The sequence below is a fragment of the Carcharodon carcharias genome, chromosome 18 (genome assembly GCF_017639515.1).
Source record: "Carcharodon carcharias isolate sCarCar2 chromosome 18, sCarCar2.pri, whole genome shotgun sequence".
Taxonomy (NCBI): Eukaryota; Metazoa; Chordata; class Chondrichthyes; order Lamniformes; family Lamnidae; genus Carcharodon; species Carcharodon carcharias.
Window position 1 is genome coordinate 54,028,394 of NC_054484.1, and position 25,771 is coordinate 54,054,164.

At 40.0% G+C, this 25,771-nt stretch overlaps 1 protein-coding gene across 11 annotated transcripts in view; it reads left to right on the forward strand.

The window, feature by feature from the left end:
• tab3 (TGF-beta activated kinase 1 (MAP3K7) binding protein 3) overlaps positions 1–25,771 on the forward strand; it is a 136,475-nt gene that overhangs the window by 81,219 nt on the left and 29,485 nt on the right. For 8 of the 11 annotated variants that reach the window (XM_041211478.1, XM_041211484.1, XM_041211482.1 and 5 more), the window contains 3 exons: positions 1,362–1,522; positions 11,719–11,812; positions 18,394–18,486. In XM_041211478.1, the coding sequence (XP_041067412.1) occupies positions 1,362–1,522; positions 11,719–11,812; positions 18,394–18,486 (348 nt within the window). Of the gene's footprint in view, positions 1–1,361; positions 1,523–11,718; positions 11,813–18,393; positions 18,487–19,082; positions 19,168–25,771 lie in introns of all 11 variants that reach the window. The other 3 variants (XM_041211485.1, XM_041211486.1, XM_041211483.1) reach the window with 2 other exon arrangements.

Below are 25,771 nucleotides of genomic sequence, written 5' to 3' on the forward strand. Positions count from 1 at the left end.
GAGGTGGATAGATTCTTGGTAAGCAAGGGATAGGTTATCGGGAGTAGGTGGGATGCCGACTTCAAGTTAATATCAGGTCAGCCGTGACCTTATTAAATGACGGAGCAGGCATGAGGGGCTGAATGGCCTACTCTTGCTCCTTGGTTGTATGTTCGTGTGAACTTCTCATCTACGCTACCGTTGCCCATCTGATTTTTCCACTCCATTTGCGGACGTGCGGAAACATTTTTTTTAACATAGCAAGTTGTTGTCATTATGTACTGCCTGAAAGGGTGGGGAAAGCATATTCAATAGCAACATTCAAAATTGGGTAATTTGTAGAAGGAGAATATTTACAGGGCTATGGGGAAAGAGCAGGGGAATGAGACTAATTGGAAAGTTCTATTGAACAGACAGTGCAGGCATGATAGGCTGAATGGCCTCTTTCTGTGCTACATCCTTCTATGATTCTATACTCATTGACTACACATTGTTTAACTACTTGGCTAGGTTATAATGGATCAAATTCTGTGCTTTGTTTCCTGATCATAATGCTAATTTTCTGATGATTTCTAAAGTAAATTACAGTAAGCTGTATATATATATGCCATTCATTAATTTTTTGAGGGAATCAATATTACTTCAATATCTGAAATATGGGATCAGAAATTCAGACACAAATTAGATGATTAGTGTTAAAATGAGGTTTTCATATTAAAGTACATCACTTTATTTTGCAAATCATAAATTATAATTTGAACAGATTTAATGGCTTTGCAAAGTTAATTGTAGTGAACAGTTAAACATATGACCTAGTTTCAGGAATATTATTGTAAAGGGTTTAACAGAATGCAATGCCTCCGAGATTGCAGAGTTAAAATTATTATTGTAGTATATATGTGATGGTTTACAGTATATTCCTATGGGAATGGATAAGTCTTAATCATTTTATAAACCCACTGTAGACTTCATTGGCAAGAATTGCTGTCTTTGCACCTTTGTGACACTGATGCTTATCTGTGCTGTCAGTAAAGAGGGTTACGAATAATCTGCTGAAAGTAAATTATTTTCTCTACGCATAGTGAACCTTTGACATTTATTTTTTATAGCAACCCTTGAATGTACAAAGGATATTTGTATCTTGGATATACTTGTTATTCTGGATGTTTCTGAGTCACTGACAGAAGGATCATTTTGTTTTCTGCAGTTTGATTGTGGGGAGAAGAGAATACTTATGGAAAATAGCTTGAGTTTATCTAACCTGCTCAACCTTGGTTTAACCAAGGCCGTTTCTCTACCTCGTGGCAGTTATAGTGCTTGTCCGTCAGAACTAGATATTAGTTTTTCTGCTCTGTGACTGATTTTTTACAATGTGTCCTTAGCGTTATTGCTCCATCAGAGGGCTCGAATGGAGCGATTACTAAAAGAGCTAAACCTGGAAAAGCAAAAGCTGGAGAAACTGAAGGCTGAGGTCAATGAAATGGAATATGATTTAATGCAACGACGGCTGAGGAGAGTGAACTCCAACACATCAATACCTACAGTAAGGCCACTCCTTAAAATGCTGTTTATTTGGGAAGTAAATAATTTGGACGTTTAGATAGAATGGGCTTTAACTTTCTGTGGGCCTTTATATCTTAAGCTAAGTCTTCTAAGTGAATGTCTCATGTACAGTGCATTTTAGAGGTCATCAACTCCTGCTTCTATTTATATTGCAGGACAGTTTCACAGTAGCATAGTTACTGCGTCCTGCCCACCCTTGCTACGTGATTCAAAGCTAAACTGCCACTAAACTCACTAATTTAGTATCATTGAATTAACACCCAGAATCATGAAGATGTGTATTCGCCCTCGGCCTAATTAGAGCACCCTCCTGATCGGCCGATACCCAATTGGTGCTGCCGTTTTCAGACGGAGACCCAATGTGATAGGCCTTCAACAACCTTTTTTTTCAAATAATTCATGTTGCAGAAAGAATTACCAAATTTCTGATGATTTATACATTTGAAAAAGGGTAGGGGTATGAATAAAAGAATCAAGGATAAAATGTTTACGCTAATCCTTTTAGTTTAAGTTGTTAATCTTTCTGAATGGCGTTGTTGCTGAAGGAAGGTTTAAGGTGCCTTTTTGTTGAGCTGAAATATCATTTAGCCAGCGAGTCGATCAAGCTTGGATGATGGTAAATGACTATATTTAGGAGCTGGAATTAGAAACCTGATATTGAGGAAAATCCTCCTTTTGTGCAGCACGGCATTGAGGTTTTGGAAATAAACAGTTAATTAGACTCTGCTTAAAAGTTACTTAAGTTTTGCAAATATTGGAAATACCATACCTGTATGATCACTTTCAGTAAAGTTACTGGATTACAGTGATAGACAGGCTATTATCAAATGAAACCATGTTACTACCTCATAAAAATGTAACAGGTGAAATTGTGGTTAAAATAGAAATTGATTATGCACAACGACAAAGGTAAGCAGAGAAACAGTTTCAAAATAAGTCCTTGTGTGCAGATGTGGAGTTATTATTTGTATATAAATAAATTATAAATTAATCATTGAGATGCAAAGCCAACACCAATGATGGGCCAAGTTGCTGTTTAGTCAATACATCTTATATCCTGGAAAAAAGTGTTAAATACTATAGCTTTCTTAGTTCCATTTAAAGCACAGTACTGCATTGGTATGTAATAGTCTTATGAATTTGGCTACAAATGAGAGGGAAAAGGCATCAGATGCATGGGAATATCATTATCTCCAATGTTTGTTCCATTTCAACTTGGACATGTATTATCTTTCCTTTGTCATCAATGGGTCAAAATCCTGGAACTCCCACCTCAGCAATTCTGGGAATATTTTCACATGAGGTACAGCAGCTTAAACAGAAGACCCGCCACAAGCTTCCTGAGGGTAATGAGAGATGATCAGTAAATATTTTGCCAGTGATGCCCATATACTGAGAAGGAATTTAATATTTTCAGCACAATATTTCAGGAATCTTGCATCTCTGGAAAATGCTGCAAGCATACAAATTAGATTCATTATTAGCTTGAACAAATGTCATGAATTATGCACACGGGTAAACTCAAATCTTATTTACATCAGGTCATCAGCTGGCCCCTTGTAGTCTTATCTGAAAATTTAATGTCTTGATCCATGTCTCAATATTTGCGTTTTTTCTGATGTAAGATGCTGCAACATCTTTTCATATCATTGGTACTGGAAGCTTATTTATACTGCTACCGTTCTGTAACTATGATATAAATGGGGGCGTGATATGGAATAAATGGTTAAAGAATCATCAATTACACAAAGGGGAAGGAAAGCAAAGTTTCTATTCCCAGATTCAAGTTAATTTAATGGAACACCAGTAACTAAATTTTGAATTTGCATATGGATGCAAATCATGAGATTCTGTTCACTTTTATCTCAATAAAGTCAAAAATAACGTTGATAATATTTTTCTGGTAAATTACTGACAAATCACATGCTATATCTTTTGTCAAAATAACTGAGTATTTTCTAAACTCTACATTTGTTTGAGAATAACTGCTCATTAAATCAGTGATTTTTGATATAGAAAGAATGCTTCTTCTTGTGGGGAAGAGCAGAAGTAGAGACCATTTGTACAAAATAGTCACCAAGAAATCGGATAGGCAATTCAGAAGAAACTTCATTAACCCAAAGAGCGGTGAGAACGTGGAACTCGCTACTACAGGGAGTGGTTAAAACAAATGATATAAATAGATTTAACAGGAGGCTCAGCAAGCGTTTGAGGGAGAAGAGCATAAATGATCATACAAACACTCAAATTAGGAGCAGGAGTAGGGCACTCGGTCCCTCGGGCCTGCTCCGCCATTCAATAATATCATGGCTGATCTAATTTTAACCTCAACTCCACATTCCTGCCTACCCCGATAACCTTTCACCCCCTTACTTATCAAGAACCAATCTATCTCTGCCTTAAAGATGTTCAAAGACTCTGCCTGAACCACCCTTTGGGGAAGAGAATTCTGAAGTCCTTCAACTGCCTGAGAGAGAAAAATTTTCCTCATCTCTGTCTTACATGGGTGACCCCTTATTTTTAAAACAGTGACCCCTATTTCTAGATTCTCCCACAACAGGAAACATCCTTTCCACGTCCACCTTGTCAATTCCCTTCAGGATCTTACATGTTTCAAGTCGGCTCTTACTCTTCTAAGCTCCAGTGGATACAAGCCTAGCCTGTCCAGCCTTTCCTCAAGACAACCCGTGCATTCCAGGTATTAATCTAGTAAACCTTCCCTGAACTGCTTCCATCGCATTTACTTTATGATAGATTCAGATGAGAAAAGATAGGAGCAGCCTTGAGTGGAGCATAAAGACCGACATAGATTGGTTGGGCTGAATGGTTTCTTTCTGTGCCATACATCCAATTTAATCCTATGAATGTAAATTCTTATTTTTTTTTTAAAGTTAGTTGTACCTTTTGAAAGGCATCCAAACACCTGGACTTGATACCACAACTTTTTGCTCAACTTATTGATTGCTGCCATCCAGCTTTTTTAGTCAGGGGGCCACTATAATGTTAGTAGATTGTACAATTCCATTATATTTTTGACATTCTGCCAGGAAGGTTATATAATTAGGTTAAGCACTAAACATCTAATTTATTGTTCCACACATTAGATATTCCTGTGAATTTATTACATTAGTGTTTATATCCTGAAACATAGCTGTCTCTTTCAACATTGCTCCCATAACACTTTCCTTTGTGAAAAGTTGGTATATGGAAGCAATAGCTTTTTGTCTCTCCAAGGAGATGATGAACCTGGCCATATTTTAAGGGGTAGTAGGTAGGCAATAAAGCTAATAAGAATGGAATTGATTGCAGGCAATTTCACCTAAATTGCTTTAAATCCTTTTACCTAATCTCTCTTGGAATGGGAATAGGCAATTTGTCCCTTTGAGCCTGTTCTGCCATTCAGTTAGATTATGGCAGTACCCTAACTGCATCTACCTATTTGGTTCTGTGACCCTTAATTTTTGCCTAACAAAAATATGGCTGTGGTAAAGCTGTTCTCTGCCCTTCTTGCACTTTAGGGTGGATTGGAGTGAAGCATAACTGTATTTTTAAAAGAAGTCTTAGTGCTAAGTCCAGGAACTAGTGATTTTATAAGTGCCTTAGACAATTTTTTTTGATTGGCTACTAAATGATATTGGTAATCCTATATAGGTTCCCCCCAAGTCTTAATGGTCTATACAGTTTTTCTGCTTGCCCAAGCTAGTACTGTAATAGAATTCTTTGTAGTCATGGTTATTTTTGAAGTAAATATATACTCCACATGCAGTGTTTTTCCTCTCGCCCATGGACCTATTTGTTTGTTATCTCTTGAAACTTTGAAAATGCATCGCCTGTTCCTCTATCATATTTATGTTGTAAAAATAATGTAGGCCCTTATTCCTATTTGCATTATTGGGACAAAAACAGAAAATGCTGGAAAAAATTCAGCAGGTCTAGCAGCATCAGTGGAAAGAGAAACGGAGTTAATGTTTTGAGTCCGTATGATCCTTCTTCAGAGTTGGCCACTTCTCTTCAGCTCCGAAGAAGGGTCATACGGACTCGAAACGTTAACTCTGGGCAGAGATTTCCTCCCGTTGGGGTTGTGTGGGGTTGGGCGCGAACCCGATTAGCGCCGCGCTGCCGTTTTACGTGGGTGGGCTAATTAAGGCCCGCCCAGCATGATGTGCGCCCAGAAGCCCTGAGCACTTCCTGGGCAGGGGGCGATTCCCTGAGCCAGGGCCTGCGTGTGAAAGCGCGCAGACATTACCCTGAGGCACAGAGCTGCCTCAGGGAGATTAAGTTCGGAATGTAAGATTTTATTAAAGTCAGAAAAGAATTATTTAGACATCCCCTCATATGACAGCGTCACATGAGCTGGGACTTGTTCATCAAATGTTTGAAATTTTAAAATTTAATAAACCCTTCATGAAACCTCATCCCACCCATGGATGAGGTTTCATGAAAAATGTGAAGGCCGCCTGGGCTCTTCCCCTACCCGCTAGCCTTAAGTTTGGGCGGGCAGCTCAGGTTATTGTTTTAATTGATATTTAAATGGCTTTAATAGGCCTTTGACTGTTCGGTGGGTGCACAGCAGAGTCAGTTGCGTGCCTGCCAAACTGAAAATCGAAATGAAGCGTGGTGACGTTGGGATGCCCACCTGACGTCATCAAGCATCATTTTACGTGTTGGTGAGTGGGTCCCGCCCCCACTCGCCGACCTGAAAATTTTCCCCTCTGTTTCTCTCTCCACAGATGCTGCTAGACTTGCTGAGTTTTTCCAGCATTTTCTGTTCTTGTTTCAGATTTCTAGCATCCGCAGTATTTTGCTTTTATCTTGCGTTATTGGGAAATTGTTCTTTCAAATAGCTAACATTGAATCTTGTGCTAGATTTTTTTCTCCATTGAAAGCAACAGAGGATTTCCTTTCCATTACATATGAAGTCTTGAAAAAGTTAGCAAATGGGTGAACATCAGCGATTTTAGTTCTTGCTGGAGTGGTTACTTCACCTGTGCTATCTGATGACCTGACTGCTACACTTCAGATGCATAATCTTTTACAACAACTGCTGATTCAAAGCAAGTAGTGGTAATTTGAAACAAAAATAAAAATACCTGAAAAAACTCAGCAGGTCTGACAGCATTTGCAGAGAGGAACACAGTTATCGATTCGAGTCTGTATGACTCTTCAACAGAACTAAGGAAAAATAGAAAAGAGGTGAAATATAAGCTGGTTTAAGGGTGGTGGGACAAGTAGAGCTGGATAGAGGGCCAGTGATAGGTGGAGATAACCAAAAGATGTCATAGACAAAAGGACAAAGAGGTATTGAAGGTGGTAATATTACCTAAGGAATGTGCTAATAGGTGACATTAAGGGTAGAAAGCAGGGCGAGCAAGGTACAGGTAGCCCGAGTGGGGTGGAGGGAAGGGATCGAAATAGGCTCAAAGGTAGAGATAAAACAATGGATGGAAATACATTTAAAACTAATGGAAATAGGTGGGAAAAGAAAAATCTATATAAGTTATTGGGAAAAAGGGAGATTGGAAAGGGGGTGGGGATGGAGGAGAGAGTTCATGATCTAAAATTGTTGAACTCAATATTCAGTCCGGAAGGCTGTAAAGTGCCTAGTCGGAAGATGAGGTGCTGTTCCTCCAGTTTGCTTTGAGCTTCACTGGAACATTGCATCAGATCGAGGACGGACATGTGGGCATGAGAGCAGGGTGGAGTGTTGAAATGTAAGCGACAGGGAGGTCTGGGTCATGCTTGCGGACAGACTGAAGGTGTTCTGCAAAGCCATCTCCCAGTCTGCGTTTGGTCTCTCCAATGTAGAGCAAACCGCATTGGGAGCAGCGAATGCAGTAGACTAAATTGAGGGAAGAGCAAGTGAAATGCTGCTTGAAAGGAGTGTTTGGGCCCTTGGATGGTGAGGGGAGGGGAAGTAAAGGGGCAGGTGTTGCACCTTCTGCAGTTGCATGGGAAAGTGCCGTGGGAGGGGGTTGAGGTGTAGGGTGTGATGGAGGAGTGGACCAATGTGTCCTGGAGGGAACGATCCCTGCAAAATGCCACCGGGGGGGGTGAAGCGAAGATGTGTTTGGTGGTGGCATCATGCTGGTGTTGGCGGAAATGGCGGAGGATGATCCTTTGAATGCGGAGGCTAGTGGGGTGATAAGTGAGGACAAGGAGGACCCTATCCTGGTTCTGGGAGGGAGAGGAAGATGTGAGGGTGGATGCGCAGGAGATGGGCCAGACATGGTTGAGGGCCCTGTCAACCCCCGTGGGTGGAAAACCTCGGTTACGGAAGAAGCAAGATGTGTCAGAGGAACTGTTTTTGAAAGTGGCAATGGAGAACAGATGCTACGGAGGCGAAGGAACTGAGAGCATGGGATGGAGTCCTTACAGGAAGCGGGGTGTGAGGAGCTGTAGTCGAGGTAGCTGTGGGAGTCGTTAGGCTTAGACTGTCCACCAATATTCATTATATCACCAGAAATAGAGACAGAGAGGTCAAGGAAGGGAAGGGATGTGTCTTGACCATGTGAAAATGATGGAGGGGTGGAAATTGGAAGCAAAATTAATAAATTTTTCCAAGTCCAGACAAGAGCATGAAGCAGCACCGAAGCAATCATCTATGTACTGGAGAAAGGGTTGTGGGAGGGCGCTGGAGTAGGACTGGAACAAGTAATATTCCACATACCCCATAAAGAGACAGGCATTGCTGGGGCCCATGCGGGTACCCATAGCCACACCTTTTATTTGAAGGAAGTGAGAGGAATTTAAGGAGAAATTGTTCAGTGAACGAACAAGTTCAGCCAGACGGAGGAGAGTAGTGGTGGATGGGGATTGTTCGGGCCTCTGTTCGAGGAAGAAGCTAAGGGCCCTCAGACCATCCTGGTGGGGGATGGAGGTGTAGAGGGATTGGACGTCCATGGTGAAGAGGAAGCGGTTGGGGCCAGGGAACTGAAAATTGTTGAAATGATGTAGGGTGTCAGAGGAATCACTGATGTAGATGGGAAGAGACTGGACAAGGGGAGAGAGAATGGAGTCAAGATAGCAAGAAATGAGTTCCGTGGGGCAGGAACAGGCTGACATGATCGGTCTGCCGGGCCAGTCTTGTTTGTGGATTTTGGGTAGGAGGTAGAAGCGGGCCGTCCGAGACTGTGAGGTTGGAAGCTGTGGAAGGAAGATCTCCAGAGGAGCTGAGGTCAGTAACAGTCCTGGAAACAATGGCTTAATGTTCAGTGGTGTGGTCATGGTCCAGAGGGAGGTAGGAGGAAGTGTCTGCGAGTTGGCGCTCAGCCTCTGCGAGGTAGAGGTCAGTGCGCCAGACAACAATTAGTGGTAAAAACCAAAAAACTGCGGATGCTGGAAATCCAAAACGAAAACAGAATTACCTGGAAAAACTCATCAGGTCTGGCAGCATCGGCGGAGAAGAAAAGAGTTGACGTTTTGAGTCCTCATGACTCTTCGACAGAACTTGGGTTCGAGTCCAAGAAAGAGTTGAAACACCTGGTTTAAGGTGTGTGTGTGTGTGTGTGTGTCTGTGTGTCTGTGTGGGGTGTGGGGGGGTGGGGGGGTGGTGTGGGGGGGCGGAGAGAGAGATAGAAGTGGAGGGGGTTGGTGTGGTTGTAGGGACAAACAAGCAGTGATAGAAGCATCAAAAGATGTCACCAACAATAGAACAAAAGAACACATAGGTGTTAAAGTTAAAGTTGGTGATATTATCTAAACGAAAGTGCTAATTAAGAATGGATGGTAGGGCACTCAAGGTATAGCTCTAGTGGGGGTGGGGAGAGCATAAAAGATTTTAAAATAATGGAAATAGGTGGGAAAAGAAAAATCTATATAATTTATTGGAAAAAAAACAAAAGGGGGAAACAGAAAGGGGGTGGGGATGGGGGAGGGAGCTCAAGACCTAAAGTTGTTGAATTCAATATTCAGTCCGGAAGGCTGTAAAGTGCCTAGTCGGAAGATGAGGTGTTGTTCCTCCAGTTTGCGTTGGGCTTCACTGGAACAATGCAGCAAGCCAAAGGACAGACATGTGGGCAAGAGAGCAGGGTGGAGTGTTAAAATGGCAAGCGACATGGAGGTTTGGGTCATTCTTGCAGACAGACCGCAGGTGTTCTGCAAAGCGGTCGCCCAGTTTACGTTTGGTCTCTCCAATGTAGAGGAGACCACATTGGGAGCAACGAATGCAGTAGACTAAGTTGGGGGAAATGCAAGTGAAATGCTGCTTCACTTGAAAGGAGTGTTTGGGCCCTTGGACGGTGAGGAGAGAGGAAGTGAAGGGGCAGGTGTTTGCGTGGACATGGGGTGGTGCCATAGGAGGGGGTTGAGGAGTGGGGGGTGATGGAGGAGTGGACCAGGGTGTCCCGGAGGGAGTGATCCCTACGGAATGCCGATAAGGGAGGTGAAGGGAAGATGTGTTTGGTGGTGGCATCATGCTGGAGTTGGCGGAAATGGCGGAGGATGATCCTTTGAATGCGGAGGCTGGTGGGGTGATAAGTGACGACAAGGGGGACCCTATCATGTTTCTGGGAGGGAGGAGAAGGCGTGAGGGCGGATGCGCGGGAGATGGGCCGGACACGGTTGAGGGCCCTGTCAACGACCGTGGGTGGAAAACCTCGGTTAAGAAAGAAGGAGGACATGTCAGAGGAACTGTTTTTGAAGGTAGCATCATCGGAACAGATACGGCAGAGGCGAAGGAACTGAGAGAATGGGATGGAGTCCTTACAGGAAGCGGGGTGTGAGGAGCTGTAGTTGAGGTAGCTGTGGGAGTCGGTGGGTTTGTAATGGATATTGGTGGACAGTCTATCACCAGAGATTGAGACAGAGAGGTCAAGGAAGGGAAGGGAAGTGTCAGAGATGGACCATGTGAAAATGATGGAGGGGTGGAGATTGGAAGCAAAATTAATAAATTTTTCCAAGTCCCGACGAGAGCATGAAGCAGCACCGAAGTAATCATCGATGTACCGGAGAAAGAGTTGTGGAAGGGGGCCGGAGTAGTACTGGAACAAGGAATGTTCTACATACCCCATAAAGAGACAGGCATAACTGGGGCCCATGCAGGTACCCATAGCCACACCTTTTATTTGGAGGAAGTGAGAGGAGTTGAAGGAGAAATTGTTCAGTGTGAGAACAAGTTCAGCCAGACGGAGGAGAGTAGTGGTGGATGGGGATTGTTCGGGCCTCTGTTCGAGGAAGAAGCTAAGGGCCCTCAGACCATCCTGGTGGGAGATGGAGTTGTAGAGGGATTGGACGTCCATGGTGAAGAGGAAGTAGTTGGGGCCAGGGAACTGGAAATTGTTGATGTGACGTAAGGTGTCAGAGGAATCATGGATGTAGGTGGGAAGGGACTGGACAAGGGGAGAGAGAAGGGAGTCAAGATAACGAGAAATGAGTTCTGTGGGGCAGGAGCAAGCTGAGACGATCGGTCTACCGGGGTAGTTCTGTTTATGGATTTTGGGTAGGAGATAGAAGCGGGCCGTCCGAGGTTGGGCGACTATCAGGTTGGAAGCTGTGGGAGGGAGATCCCCAGAGGAGATGAGGTCAGTGACAGTCCTGGAAACAATGGCTTGATGTTCAGTGGTGGGGTCATGGTCCAGAGAGAGGTAGGAGGAAGTGTCTGCAAGTTGACGCTCAGCCTCCGCGAGGTAGAGGTCAGTGTGCCAGACAACAGCACCACCCTTGTCAGCGGTTTTGATGACAATGTCAGGGTTGGACCTGAGAGAATGGAGTGCAGTAAGTTCAGAAAGAGACGGGTTAGAATGGGTGAGAGGAGCAGAGAAATTGAGATGACTAATGTCGCGCCAACAGTTCTCAATGAAAAGATCAAGAGAAGGTAAGAATCCAGAGGGAGGGGTCCAGGTGGAGGGAGAATATTGGAGGTGGGTAAAAGGATCCGTTGAACTGGGAGAGGACTCCTGCCCAAAGAAGTGAGCCCGGAGACGAAGACGGCGGAAGAAGAGTTCAGCATCATGCCGAGCCCAAAATTCATTGAGGTGAGGGCGTAAGGGTATGAAACTAAGTCCTTTGCTGAACAATTAGTGGTAATTTGATATGTCTGGTAAATGTGACATCAGCCAATGTTATCCAAGGGCATCTTGGTCATGTCTTGTCTGTCACCAATCTGAGTACATTAGTGCATTGAACTGCTTTAAGTTTAAAAGTTTAGGCAATCTGTGTTTTCTTATTTTGTCTTCACAGCCAGAGGAGATGACTAGATTGCGAAGTCTAAACAGACAACTTCAAATAGACATTGACTGTACTTTGAAAGAAATTGACCTTTTACAGTCCAGAGGTTTGTGGTCTTTACTACATTTAATGAGGGTAAGGGATGTGTTAACTTGGGTTTTAATGCCTACTCTTCATTGCTAGTAACAGTTGGTGCTTGACAAGATAAGCAAGCTTAATGAAACCGTTCTTGAACATTAACTTGTGTGCTTGTTTATGCTGGTCATGTTCACTGTAATACATGAATATGTAACACCTGTTTACTTGGGCAAATACATTTCTGCTTTTAAAAAAGACTGAAATTTCTGCTTAGAATTGTAAAGGAAACATTTAACCTTTTCAGGTATATAATCTTTCTTTTCTGATAACGAATAACTAAAATGCAAATTTTGCTCTTTGAGCTATGACTGACCAGTGCACTTACCGTATTGTCTATTTCTATTTTAAGTTTCCCATTTGTTAACAACAACTGCTTGCATTTATACAGTGCTTATTAACATAGTAAAACATCCTGTAGGTGCTTCACTGGGATGTTATCAAATACAATTTGACACTGAGCCAATGTACAAGTTGTTATTGCAGATGACCAAAAGCTTGGTCAAAGAGCTGGATTTTAAGGAGTGCATTAAAGGAAGAAAGAGAAGTAGAGAGATTTGGGATGGGGAAGTTGGGGTCAGTGGGAAATCCAGCATTTGAGGCCTTGGCAGCAGAAGGCACAATCGCAGGCGGTGGAACAATTAAAATAAGAGATGCACATGAGGACAAAATTGGAGAAGTGCAGGAATAGGGCTGAAGATTACAGAAGTAGGAGCAATAAGGCCATGGAGCAATCTGAAAACAAGGATGAGAATTTTAAAATTGAGAAATTGCTTTATTGGGAACCAGTGTAGGTCATTGAGCACAGGGCTGAACTGTATGTACTTCATGCAAGTTATCATGCAGGCAACAGAGCTTTGAATGAGCTTAAGTTTATGGAGGTCGAAAATGTGAAGCCAGCCAGGAGTGCGTTGGAAAATGAAGTTTAAAGTAACAAAGGCATTGGTGAGGGTTTCTGCAACAGATGAGCTGAGGCCAGGGTGGAGCTGGGCGATGTTAAGGAAGTGGGAGTAGACGGTCTTGGTGGTAGTTTGGATATGTGTTTAAGTTTGTATGTTGAATTGAACATCATCATCCAAACAGAGGAGGGTTAAAATCATGACCCAAAGGGCATTTTAGAGTTTGTTAAACAGGGGCCATCTGAGCATAGAACACTCATGTTTTCTGCCCCTTCCCCTGAATGCATGAAACCTCAGTTGTTTGACCTGAGTTCTGTTTATATCTCTTACATATGCAAAAGTTTTTGCACGAACATAGGAACAGGAGTAGACGATTTAGCCTCTTGAGTCTGTTTTGCCATTCAGTGGCAAAATTTCATATCCACTTTTGTCCCACAGCCCTTAGTACTTTTTTGGGGTTTAAAAAAAATCTGTTAATCTCCAATTTAAAATTAACAATTGGTATGACATCCATTGCTGTTGCAAAAGGTTGTTCCAAATTTCTAGCATGTGCGGGTGTTTCCTAATTTCATTTCTGAACTGCTCACAGTACTCAAGGTATGGTCAAACCAGAGCTTTGTATAGGTGAAGCATGATTCCACCCCCACCCCCACCCCCTTGTACTTTAGTACAATGGCCAACATTTTGTTAGCCTTTTTGATATTTTTTGGACCTTTCCATGATCAATGTACATGATGTACCCCCAAGTTTCTCTGGGCCTCCACTGTTTCGAGTTTTTCATCATTTAGAAAGTACCCTGTTCTAAGCTTTTTTAGGTCCAAAGCAGATGACTTAACATTTGCCTACATTGAAATCCATTTGTGATTACTCTATACCATATTTATTTTGCATTTACTGCAGTTATTACCATTGGTTCTGGTTTCCGAATGCATTTTTATGTTCATTCTTTTAATCAACCCACATTTTGTTGTCTATCACAATACAAGCCTTTCCCAATCTCATTTCTGTTCCTTATTGTCAATGCTCCTGAGGCTTGAACTGCCATAATTGTTTCTGATAATTACTTAATACTTTTCATGGGTGTAAACGTTTGTGATGTTAACTTTGCAGCATCCTTCAGAAGAAGGGGTTGATGCTAGAAAGTATGTAGTGGGCTAGCCAAAGGAAATTACATGCATAAATGGTTTCTGTGAAATGCCTGAGCCTGAAAGCACAGTACCCAATTGTTCTTGACTGTCAGGTTATTAACTTGTATATGGTTGTTCAGAAAATGAGAGGATACCAAAGACAGTTAACCTTTCCAGCAAAAGTTGATAATTTTTGTAATTACTTGTAATAAATCTGGCCACAAGCTGGGAAACTTTATCATTCATGAGTAAGTCCTGAGATACTGTGCACATTTTGGCCATTCCTACAGGATGATCAGAATGTAGACAGCATCTCTTGCAAAGTATTATTTCTTCCAGCATTAAAATACCACCATGACACTTCGATTGAGTTCACCCAGATGAAAAATATTAATATGGGTGAATGGAATGGTTTTCCATTTGTAGCACAAATATTCGTAACCTAGTAGTCCTTAATTAGGTAAAATTTATTCCTTTCTGTCCAGTGCTGCATCTGTTTTTTGTAATTTCCTAACTCTCGCACCACTATGTTGTATGGTCTATGAACTTGTGCTTTCTTGATTGACAGTTTTTAAAGACTTGTTTTGTTTTCCAAAGTGGATAGCTGGACTCAAGAAAATGAGAGAAATGAGATAAAAAGAATTTGAATGTATTCTTTGTAGAATGGTAAAGATTAGGCATGATGCAATTAATTAGAATAGGTAGAGAAAATTAAAAGACAAAGTAAGAAAGCATAAGATAAAAATTACATCTAAATAACCAAAATTGTTCATGTTTATTACATTTTTCAAAGAAGTGCACTGGAGATTATAACTTTATAGTGTAATACTGTAATAAAACTGCTCCTGGACTAGTCTAGTTAAATTTTTTATCTTATTGTCACATTGTATAAGTAGGAAAAAGACAAAGCTGGTGAACTTAATTGGACAGGAATTTCCTCAAATTGCAGTACTTAGTTTGACAGGTTCACTTATCAAAAGTTTGAATGTTCAAGGGTGTAAAATTCAAGTGAGCCTCTGGTTGTGGGGTAAATGACCTCCATAGTCTGGTACATTTCTGTTCCAGATTGGTGATGCTCTGCCAGCAGTGCAACCTTGCATGCTATGCTAACAGCAATAATATGTGCCAAATTGGACATCTCAATGTTCTGTGAAAGAAAATACCTTATTCACCATAATTTCAAACTGAAAACACCTGGGAATGGTTCAGATTATGTCGTGGAATGTTTGCTAAACGGCCCATTGTGTTAATATGGAGCTTTGCTTTGTCCCAGCTATATTATGTTGCAGCTCAGTTCTGTTCTGCGTCATTGCTTTACCTACCCACACCCCCACTACCAAATCCACCAAGTTATTGTCGCCAATCATGTACACACTTGGTGAAGGTTTCACATTTTTAGTATGAACTGCTTCACCAGCTTTTTTTTCCCCATATATTTCTCCCCTTCCATTCTCTCCAAGAGATTGACAAAGTGGCTAGTATGCCTCCTGGATCTTGCTTAATTAACCATTATGCACACACGAATCCTGACAAACTAGGCAGCTGCAGGAACATCAAAGCAGAACAAATTCTGTCCTCACCTGAAATTCAAAACTATATTTCTCATATGGATGCTGAAATGATTAAGCAGGAATCCTAGACAATTGAGTGCCCCAATAATACCCTGGCTAACATCAGCTAACCTGACACAGGCTTGGTCTCAAATCCAAGATTTTACCGTTGTAAATCTTAGCTGCTCACTGGGTAATATCATGTAACCGACAGGAGACCAGTATGCTTTTGCGAAGGGCTAACCTCATTTTCAGTCATTTGTATGTGGTCCTTTTGGTTCAGACATTTATATATTTTTAAAAATTTGGTCATGCTCTATCTCTTGTTTTTAATCACTTGAGGCCTGTGCTTCATGCAACCCTGACAGGCCTGCATGAATTACTTAACACGCATAATTACTTGCCAGACAAATTGGGCTGTTCAGTATCAACTGATTTTTTTTGTACCACCTGAACTTCAGAACTCCATCTTGAGATATTATCACTCTTTCCAACTTAACTTTCCATGAAGATTCTGAGATAAAATCTTGAAATGTTGCAGGCCTGTAGTTCATTTTGTGGTCCACTGAAAGAGTAGAGTCTGGAGGACTAAGAAGATGAATTTACTGTGATTTACTGCTTCTAGTGGCAGGTTTCTCTTTTTCCACTCCAATCAAGATGGTATAAAAAATGGCACTGAAAACCTGGTTTAATTCCTCAAATAGAGAGATAAAGGCCAATCTGAATCCTCTGCCTGCTGATGGTCCGTATACAGGGTCCTGTTCCTTCATTGATCTGGATCTTTCTTCCCCTGCTGCTCCAAAAATGTCTCTTATTAAATGTCTTTATCTGAAAACCTAGCTTCTGTCATATGACCTGAGGGTTTCTGTTCATTACCCTCACAAAAGGCTTCTAAGCCATTGACAGACAACACGGCCTGAATTTCACCTATTCACATATCATTTTTCACACCCATTCTTTGGAATTCCACTTCGAAGCCAAAAAGTCTGCAAGCAGTATTGTGAACCAGTTTCTTTAATTATTTGGATAAGTGCACACATTAACCACAGGAAAGATCTGTTGCATTTTAATGACTTCTCAATGAGAAGTTTGCATTTTAAACGTTTTGTCCAGACATGAAGATTAGATCCAGGGCTTTGTATGATTCCACGTATACTGTCAGGAAAGGTCATTGGACCTCTCATTTTATGTTAAAAGTAAAATGTCAATTTCAAATTTATACTCCATAAATCCAAGAATCCAAATTGTATGAGTGCAGCACCATTTTTCAGGATGACCAACTCTCAACGAATAGAATTGAGGGATGTTGCGGGGGTGGGGGGAGTTGGGGGCACTGACAAACCTATGAAGGCGAGGGTTGGGGTGGCATGGGAACCTGTGAGAACGAGGTGGGTGGCTGGGGGGGGTGGTGTGGTTTGCTATCCGACCTATCAGGTCAGGCAGCCGGGAACAGTGCAACTGCGTATTGCGCAGGCGTGAAGTTTAAAGATATGAAATATAGGAAAAACAGCATCCCGTGAACATAAAACAAAGGACCATTGCCACGATTATGGGACCATCCCTTAAAATCCAGAATGGTTGGTCACCCTGCTGTTTTTACTAAAGTAAGTGAACTCCATAATTTTCGGTCAAAAAGTTGGTCTGAAAAATTTGATTTTTACATGAGTGTATGCAGTAGATGTCTGTAGTGAACTTCTGATACCAAGCAATTAAGTTCAAATCTTCCAATAAGTACGTACAGCAATCTAAAGTATCACTGACCAATGTACTGTTGAAAGATTTGCAGAAATGACAGATTGACAACTGCCAGGTGAACTAACTGCTTACTTCCTTTGAGCTAATTTAAGCTTCTTGGTCAATGTTATCAGTCTCTCTTTATCTCTAGTTATTTGAAATAATTGTAAACTCTTTTCTAAATATGGTTGCCTGAAAGCCTTCTGATGATGCTTTTTGGATGCACCTGTCGTTAAGCTAAACTTGAGCCCCAAGTCATAGTTCACTTGCCCCTTTTTTTGGCACTGCTTTATTTATCCTGTGCATATCAAATCCCGGCTGGGCTAATAGAAAGCATTATTGATATGGTAGAACAAACTTTGAGTTGTTCTTAAATAATTACTAAAGAAAATAGGTTAGTGTGTGGTTTGGAATGAGAATGCAATAAATTAGTTAATAAGATGTTACAGTTGGAATGATATTGAACCAGCTGTGCTTCATTCTTGCAAACACCAACGTTTTGTTACAGCTTTGGAAGCCCCTGTAATTTCTCCCACTGAAAGACAAGCTCATTATTATATGGTGGGCAAGCCCAGCGATATTAGCATGGTAGGCAATAGGATGCTAGATAATTATCGATTGTTAAGACAACTCTTCAAATAGGCTGGATTTTGGGTATTGACATTTCGGACAACACGACTGGGGACATAGAAAGGAATGTATGAATTTTACTTGTAAATTAATTATGAAAAGGACTGTAGTGCAGGAAGACAGATTGGGAAGATAGATGTCAGATGAAATTTATTGTGGAGAAATGTAACTTTATTCACTTTGGGAAGAAAAGCAAAAGGACACATGCACTGCATAGTAAAAATGTATTATTAATTTATGAAGTGTTTAATCTCTAAAAGTGGGAAAATATAAATCTTTCTATAAATCCAGTGGGTTCTTAGGAAGAACAAAATAAATTATAATATATTTCATGAGTATGCCATTGAGATTTATTTCTGTCTTTCCCTCTCCCTCCACCTGTTTGCCTCTCCTCCCTCTTCCCATTTGCACTTCCTCCTGCCTTTTGTCACATCTGAGCTCCCTCCGGCCTCCCCTACTACAGCTTGCACCTCTCCCGACCGCTCCAAAACTTGAGCTCCATAATTAAACTGTTGCTTACCGGTTTTTAGTTATTTGTGCTTGCTTGAAAGCTTTTTTAAAAATTAGCTTGCAATCGTGTTCCTTAATTCTTTCCATTTGTGTTCATTTCAGGGAATTTTGACCCAAAAGCCATTAATAATTTTTATGACAACATTGGACTAACTGGCCCTGTAGGAGCTGTTCCCCCAAAGCATAGCAAAAAAGGTAAGTTGTTAACTGATAGTCCATGTTCAGTATTGTTCTTAGTGTTTTTTTCTTGCAAATGTGTCAGACTCTTTTGGCTTTTAATCTGTACCAGGGATAGCACTATGGATTAGAAAATGCTTATTTTAATTATTGCAGAAAATGGGAAAAACCTCTGTCTGTTCATCTGCCTGATTGTCCATCTATACCCAGATAAAAATAGGGAAGCAACTCTAGGATGACATTATAGTGGAGGTAGCTTCCATTCAGAAATAACTCTAGGATGGCATTATTGTGGAGGTAGCCTCCATTCACAGAAAACATTCTTGTAGCAGAATTGATGGGATAAACTTCACTCTTCTTATGCCTGCATTTGAACTATACAAGATGCATGAAATGGTAGGCTGTTTCATTGCAAAAGAGGAGGTGGGGTGTGTTTGAGTAAGATACAAAACGCAACTCTAATTTATGAATAGCGTTCTTTCTAGTAAGAAAGTAAAATAAAGCTTTTTATTAGTCCAGTTAGGCCTTTGATTAGATATGTAACTACATTTTTGAATGTATGACATAGCTATAAGTAAAAATCATGAATTGTATAATTTTTGCAACATTTTAAGGAGACAGTTTGCCCCCCTCACTTCTGTTCCAGACACAGGAAAGAACTATCAACCTAGTTCCATCTCAACCTTTTAAAGCAAAAATGTATGTACTTTCTTTGTAAAAGCTTATGGATTCTGCTCTATTGTTCTTTTGGTTGGATGTTCTATGTGCTAATGACTGTCAGGTCCTTTTGATGTTTTGATGGTAGATTCACCCCTTTGTGCTACTGTTTCATTGATCAGTGATTTTTTTTCATGGTTACCTTAGCAAATATACCTCTATTTTAGAATTCACCATCTGATTGCTTTTTAAGCTTTTATTGTGATCCATAAGAGGCCCTAATTTAAGCTAATCTAATTTAATTTATAAGAATCTTCCATATCCTCAATGACACCTTTCCTAAGGTCAAGTACCTAAAACCAGACACCATATTTCCACTGCAGCCTAACCAGTGATTTGTATAATTTCCATTAACTTTTTGTTTTTGTACTTGATATCCTTATTCTAAAATCTAGAACCTCAAACTTTTTTTTCGGTTATATTAACTTAGCCTCTCAATTTTGAACATTTGTGATTTTGAATCCCTAAGTGTCTCTGTTCCTCTACTCCTTTTAAAGTTTTATCATTTAGTGTGTATGCCCTCTTGGTTATTCTTTCCAAATAATCCATTATATTTATCCTCATTAAATTTCATCTGATATCTGTGTTTCTACTAACCTGTCTCTATCCTCCTAAAGGTTCTTATGTATTTTTGACAAATAACCTTTGTCCCTATTTTTGTATCATCTGAAAAGTTGATATTGTGCATCCCTATTTCAGATCAGTTACAGAAGAGCAAAGGCTTTAAACAATTGATGATCATATACTACCCTGCTACCAATAATTCCTATATTGATAGACTCTCCTGTCACAATGATGTATCCCTTTTTTTGGTTAAAATAATTGTACCCTTATCCAGTCTCAGTCTTTTCACATGGTGTAAAACCTGCCCTGTTTAGAAGTCTGCTCTTGGACCCTTGTAATTACCACAATATGATAGCTACTGTATATTACGAAATATTAATTGATCTTCAGTTTAAACTATTTTGGCAGCATCTGTGGAAGAGAGAAACACAGTTAACGTTTTGAGTCCAAATGATTCTTCTTCAGAGCTGAAGAAAGGTAGCAATATGATGGGTTTTATGCTGTTAGAGAAGAGTTGGAGCAAAATACAAGGTCAGGGCGGATTGGATCTCAGGAGAGATTAGATGACAAAGATGTCATGGATGCACGACCAAGGGAGTGGTAATGATAATGTTAAAGACTAAGGCAGGTGTTAATTGTGGCATAAAGATCAGATAGCAGAATGTGTGAATAGCAAAGCAAGGGTCAGCACTTTCTGAAAGCAAAACATGAGAACCAAGTTACAGACTGGCCCTAGGGCGGGAAGCAAAAAAGAATCAAAATGGAGGAAAGAGTTCATGGTCTGAAGTTGTTGAACTTGATGTTAAGCCCAGAAGGCTATAAAGTGTCTAATCGGAAGATGAGGTGCTGTCCCTCCAGTTTGTCTTGGACTTCACTGGAACATTGCAGCAGAATATGAGCAAGATGGTGAATTAAAATGACAAGTGACAGGAAGATCGGGTCATGTCCCGAGTGCATGTGTGTAAGTGCACCGGGTGTTAAAAAAGTTGGTAGCTGCAGACACTAGTAGTTATGTGGTATAATAAGAATTACAAAGACTTGGCTCAATCAAAGGGAGGAATTAGCACTTAATATTCCTGCGTACATTGTATTCAGGAAAGATGGAAGGATGAAAAGAGGGCAGTATTGATTAAAAATATTGTTACAGATTTGGAAAAGGATAACGTACTTCAAGGTTTGAAGACTGAATCTATTTGGTTTGAATTGAGGAACAATTTGAGGAGCTGTTACACTGCTGGGTGTATACTCTAGCGGGAAGGAGATAGAGGAGCAAATTTAGGTGAATTTCAAAAAATGCTTTAGAGTAGTGATAATAGGGAAATTTTATTAGTCTATAGCAAGACAATTAAATAACAGTACAAAGGGTAAACAAAGGGAGGAATTCTGAAATTTGTATAAGTGAACTTTCTTCATGATTCTAGCCCAGTGAGAAAGGCAGCAGTGCTGGATCTAGTTCTTGGGAATGAGGTAGAACATGTTTCAGTGGGAGGGCATTTGGGAATCAGTATCATTAGGCTTAGAGCAGTTATGGAATATGATGAGGAAAAATCAAATGTGGAAGTATTCAACTAGAGGAGCAGTAATTTCACTGAGTTGAAAAGGGTTCTCGCCCATGTGGATTGGAATCAAAGATTGACTGTTAAAACACTAAATCAACAATAGGAAGCATTCAGAGATAGTTTGGTTACAGACTAGACATGTTCCTACATGGGCGTGGCGGAAAGAAGGACATCCATAGCTAGAACTCCTTGGATGAGTAAAGATAGATTTTAATTTTTATAACAGTAAAAGGGGGCTTATGATAGATGATGGATTCTTAATTCAGTAGTGAACCAAGCTAAATGCAAAAGATTGGGAAATCTGAAAAAGAAATGAAGGCCAAGAGAGAGTATGTGAAAATAGATAAACAGGTAACATAGGAGGGATCCCAAAAGTCTTTTAAGAACACACAACTTTAAAAAGATAGACAAAGAAAGATGAATTAGGCTCCAAAAATATCAAGATGTGGAGGCAGAGGGCATGGCTGAGTTGCTAAATGAGTCCTCTGCATCCATGTTTACTAAAGAAAAGGACATTTTGCTTAGGGACTTACAAAAAGCATTTGATAAAGTACCACATAATAGACTTGTTAGCAAAATTAAAGTCCATGGAATTAAAGGGACAGTGGCCACATGGGTATGAAATTGGCTAAGGGGCAGAAAGCAAAGTGTGGTAGTGAGCTTGTACAAAATGCTGGCTTGGACCCTGCTGGAGAATTGTGTTCAATCCTGCACACGTTTTATGAAGGAGATCAAGGAAGGCCTTGGGGAGGGTCCAGAGGAGATTTACTAGAATATTATCAAGGAACAAAGACCTCAGTTATATTTGAGCAGAGAAGGTTAAAGAAAAGGTATTCAAAATCATGAAGGGACTTAATGCAAATTGTACCCGTCTGAATGTATTTTTTCTAGCTTCTGCCCAGACTTGTGCTAAATGCAAAATCTGTCATGAATTCTTGCAATTGCACATCATTTTAAAATGTAATTTTTTAATAAACAAAATACTTTAAAAATATTCCTTTATAAATTTCAGTGATAATTAAGTAGTTTGATTAAACTGAAAGTGGGTTATCATAAAGAATTTTAATCAGTGTCAATCCACTACCTGAGTAACCTGATTTTAAAATACTAAAAATGACTTTTAAAAAAAAAAATTCCAGTGGAAGGAGGGCCGGTAATTAGACAACACAGATTTAAGAGAATTAACAAATGAATAGAGGCGACATGAGGGAAAATATTGTTTTACGCAGCAAGTTGTTACGATCTGGAATGCACTACCTGAAGGAGTAATGGAAACAGCTTCAAGAATAACTTTCAAAAGGGAATTGGATACATTTGTGGGGGTATAGGGAAAGAACAGGGGAATGGGACGAATTGCTCTTTCGAATAGTTGTACAGACACAATGTGCCTAATGCCACTACCTGTGCTATATTATTCTTTGATACTGTGGTGTTGCTCACAAAGGAAATGGGTTTCTAGTAGCATACCTGAAGTGGTAACTAAAATTCAAACAAAAATGACTAATTATAATTGTACTTACACTTCTACAGTTTGTTGACTTACAACTGCCTGTCATTTAATCATATATGGTATTATCTTTCCTCTATAAATCACTCAAATGTTTTATGCAAAGTTTTTGTTTTCCATTTTTCACTCTAGCCAAACTTTCTGATGGGACAAATTCAGTTTTAAACAAGATAGAAAAAAAATCTATTTCACAATAACAACTTTATAAATTGAAATGTCCATTGCCTCTTAAAGCCTTCCTTAAAGTTTTTACCTGTAAACTTCAACATACCCAAAACCCAGGCATTCAAATTTCACTTAACTGCCTTGGTTTCTTTACACTTCTTATCAAGGCTTGCAGAAAATGACTGCATAAAATACCAAAGCCTGGCATGTAACATTTCTGTTTTAGGCACATTTGGCAATTCTGGTGCATGTTGTTCCCATCTTGAGTGTTCTTTTCTCTGGTTTCTGTTCAAATTTGTTTACCAAATGCACAATCTGTCATGAACTAGGGCAATCATGTCTTGTTTTAAACCGTAATTTTTTAAAGTTTTGCTTTGAAAAATATTTCTTTGTATATTTAAAAGTGGTAAGTAGGTACAGTTTGATTAAACAGCTGAAAGTGCTGTTTAAAGCATTTGTGATTAGTGTCAATCCACACCTGAGTAACTTGATTTTAAATTACTGAAAATAACTTTGAAAAAAACATACAAAACCATTTGCTAGTTATATTGTTGTTCATTAGTCAGTTTTGTAGTAAATAAAAAAAAACAAAAGCTTTTAAAACATTTCTAAAGGTCCTCGTGCCCAAAATCACCAGCTCAATTTTTAGGGTCCTTTTGAAGGCGTGCAAATTTAGTATAAACTCCCAGTGGTGATTACCTTGTCCTGGGGACATGGTCAGTTTTGTTTATGATGCAATGTTTTAAGATTAGCACAAAGGATCATGGAAACTCGATTTCCCTTGAATGCAATTTTTGCTTAAAATTCTTTTAGGTTGTGTTGGCTACATTGATTTCAGGCAAAATGCACTAAAAAAACCATCACAGCCCAGCAAACTCTTGGTAGGATGTCTGAAAAATTTAAATATTTGTAGCTAATTATGCTTAAATAAGAGATAAAAGCAGAAAGATGGCCTGCAGCTAGAAAATGCTGAATGAGCTCAGCTATTTTCTTTGGTAAAGGGACATAATTTCACATTATTGGGGAGTCCATTACTTGGCCTTGCTCTTCTTCTCTTGGAAAACATAATACATAATTTATCTAAAGCAATACCATGGGAGGTTTGTTGGTATAATATATTAAAACTAGTACACTCGCTTGTGCTTCCTGGCTCAAATGTTGGGTGCTGTGCCCCGACATTCAAAATTTGGACCGATTCACAAAGCACGTATTCTTGGAACAGCAAGATATCATGAACTACAATGGGAGTAGACATATGAATCAAAAATGAGCAAAATAGTTATAAAACTACCATTGAGAAGCTATCCATATAAAGAAAGAACTTTTATTTCTATAGCAGCTATTATTTACTTGGGGTATTTCCAAGTGCTTCACAGCATAAAATTGCCAAAATACTGTGTAATCACCATAATTAAGCCACTCTTGTACATCTTGCATCATATAATATAATGCGTCTATCATTATAAGATAACATCTTGAGCATACCACAGGAGATCTGCTAGTTATACCTTAACAAGAGCTTGTGTTTATGTAACATCTTTAACATAGTAAAATATCTCCAGATGCTTAACAGAAGTGATTTCAAATAAAATTTGAGACTAAGCCACATAAGCAGATGTTAGGACAGATGACAAAAAGCTTGGATAAAAAGGCAGGTTTTGATGTGTGTCTTAATGGAGGTAAGACAGGTGGAGATGTTTATGGAGAAAATTCCAGAGTTTGGACCTGGGCAGCTGAAGGTACAGCTACCAATAATGGAGCAATTAACATGTAATTGTGGTTACAATTGGGAGAACGCAGAGACCTGGGAGTGTGGTAGTCCTGGAAGAGGTTAGAGATGGAGAGAGACCACACTCGGACTTGAAATCAAAGATGCAAATTTTAAAATCCAATATTGACCAGGGAGCATAGGATAATGGATGAATGAAACTTGAACGAGACAGAGGCATCAAAGGTTTGGATGAGTTCAAATTTATGTAGAGTGGAAGATGAGAACATCGGAATAGTCAAATATAGAGATCGGGTACAGGTGAGGGTTTCAGCAGCAAATGAGCTGAGGTGGGGTGGAGTCAGGTGATGGTACTTAGGTGGAAGTAGGCATTCTTGGTGAGGGAGCAGATATGTACTTGGAAGCTCGTTTCTGGGCTAAATACAACATCAAGGTTGAAAACTGTGTGGTTCAGCCTCAAACAGTTATCAGGGAGAAGGAGGCAGTTAATGGCAGAAAAAAGAGTTTCTGTTTTTGAAAGATGTTGCTGAGATACAGCATGTAGATGCCAAATAGGAAGAGGCCAAGGATATATCCTTGGCAGACTCCAGAGGCCATAGTGCAAGAACAGGAAGAGAAAACAGTGTAAGTGACTAAATAGCACAAGAATGAGCACTTCCAGAACATCATACTTTAGGCATCACATTTCAGGACCTCAGTTTTTGAGACTTCAATTTGACACTTGTGAAACAAACAAACCAGAGCTTCAACAGAAGAAAATCTGTTAGTGGGAGGATAAAAAGCAAACCAATCAAATTGTGCAAACCTATTGTTTCAAAATCTTCCAATTTTTTTCTTTTAGCTTTCTATGCCCTTTTCGAAATGCAATTTCATGGGTATATGCAAAAATTATTTCCACTTATCCATAAGAGCAACATTAAACTTATTACATGGACATCTAGGCCACTGCCTGTGCTGTTGGTGTAGATGCTTTCCGGCCTCTTGAGGAAACTCTGAGCAATGTCACTGGAGATGTTTTTTTAAATACTGAATTTTGCTGCTGCTCTACCTATCCAACATCGC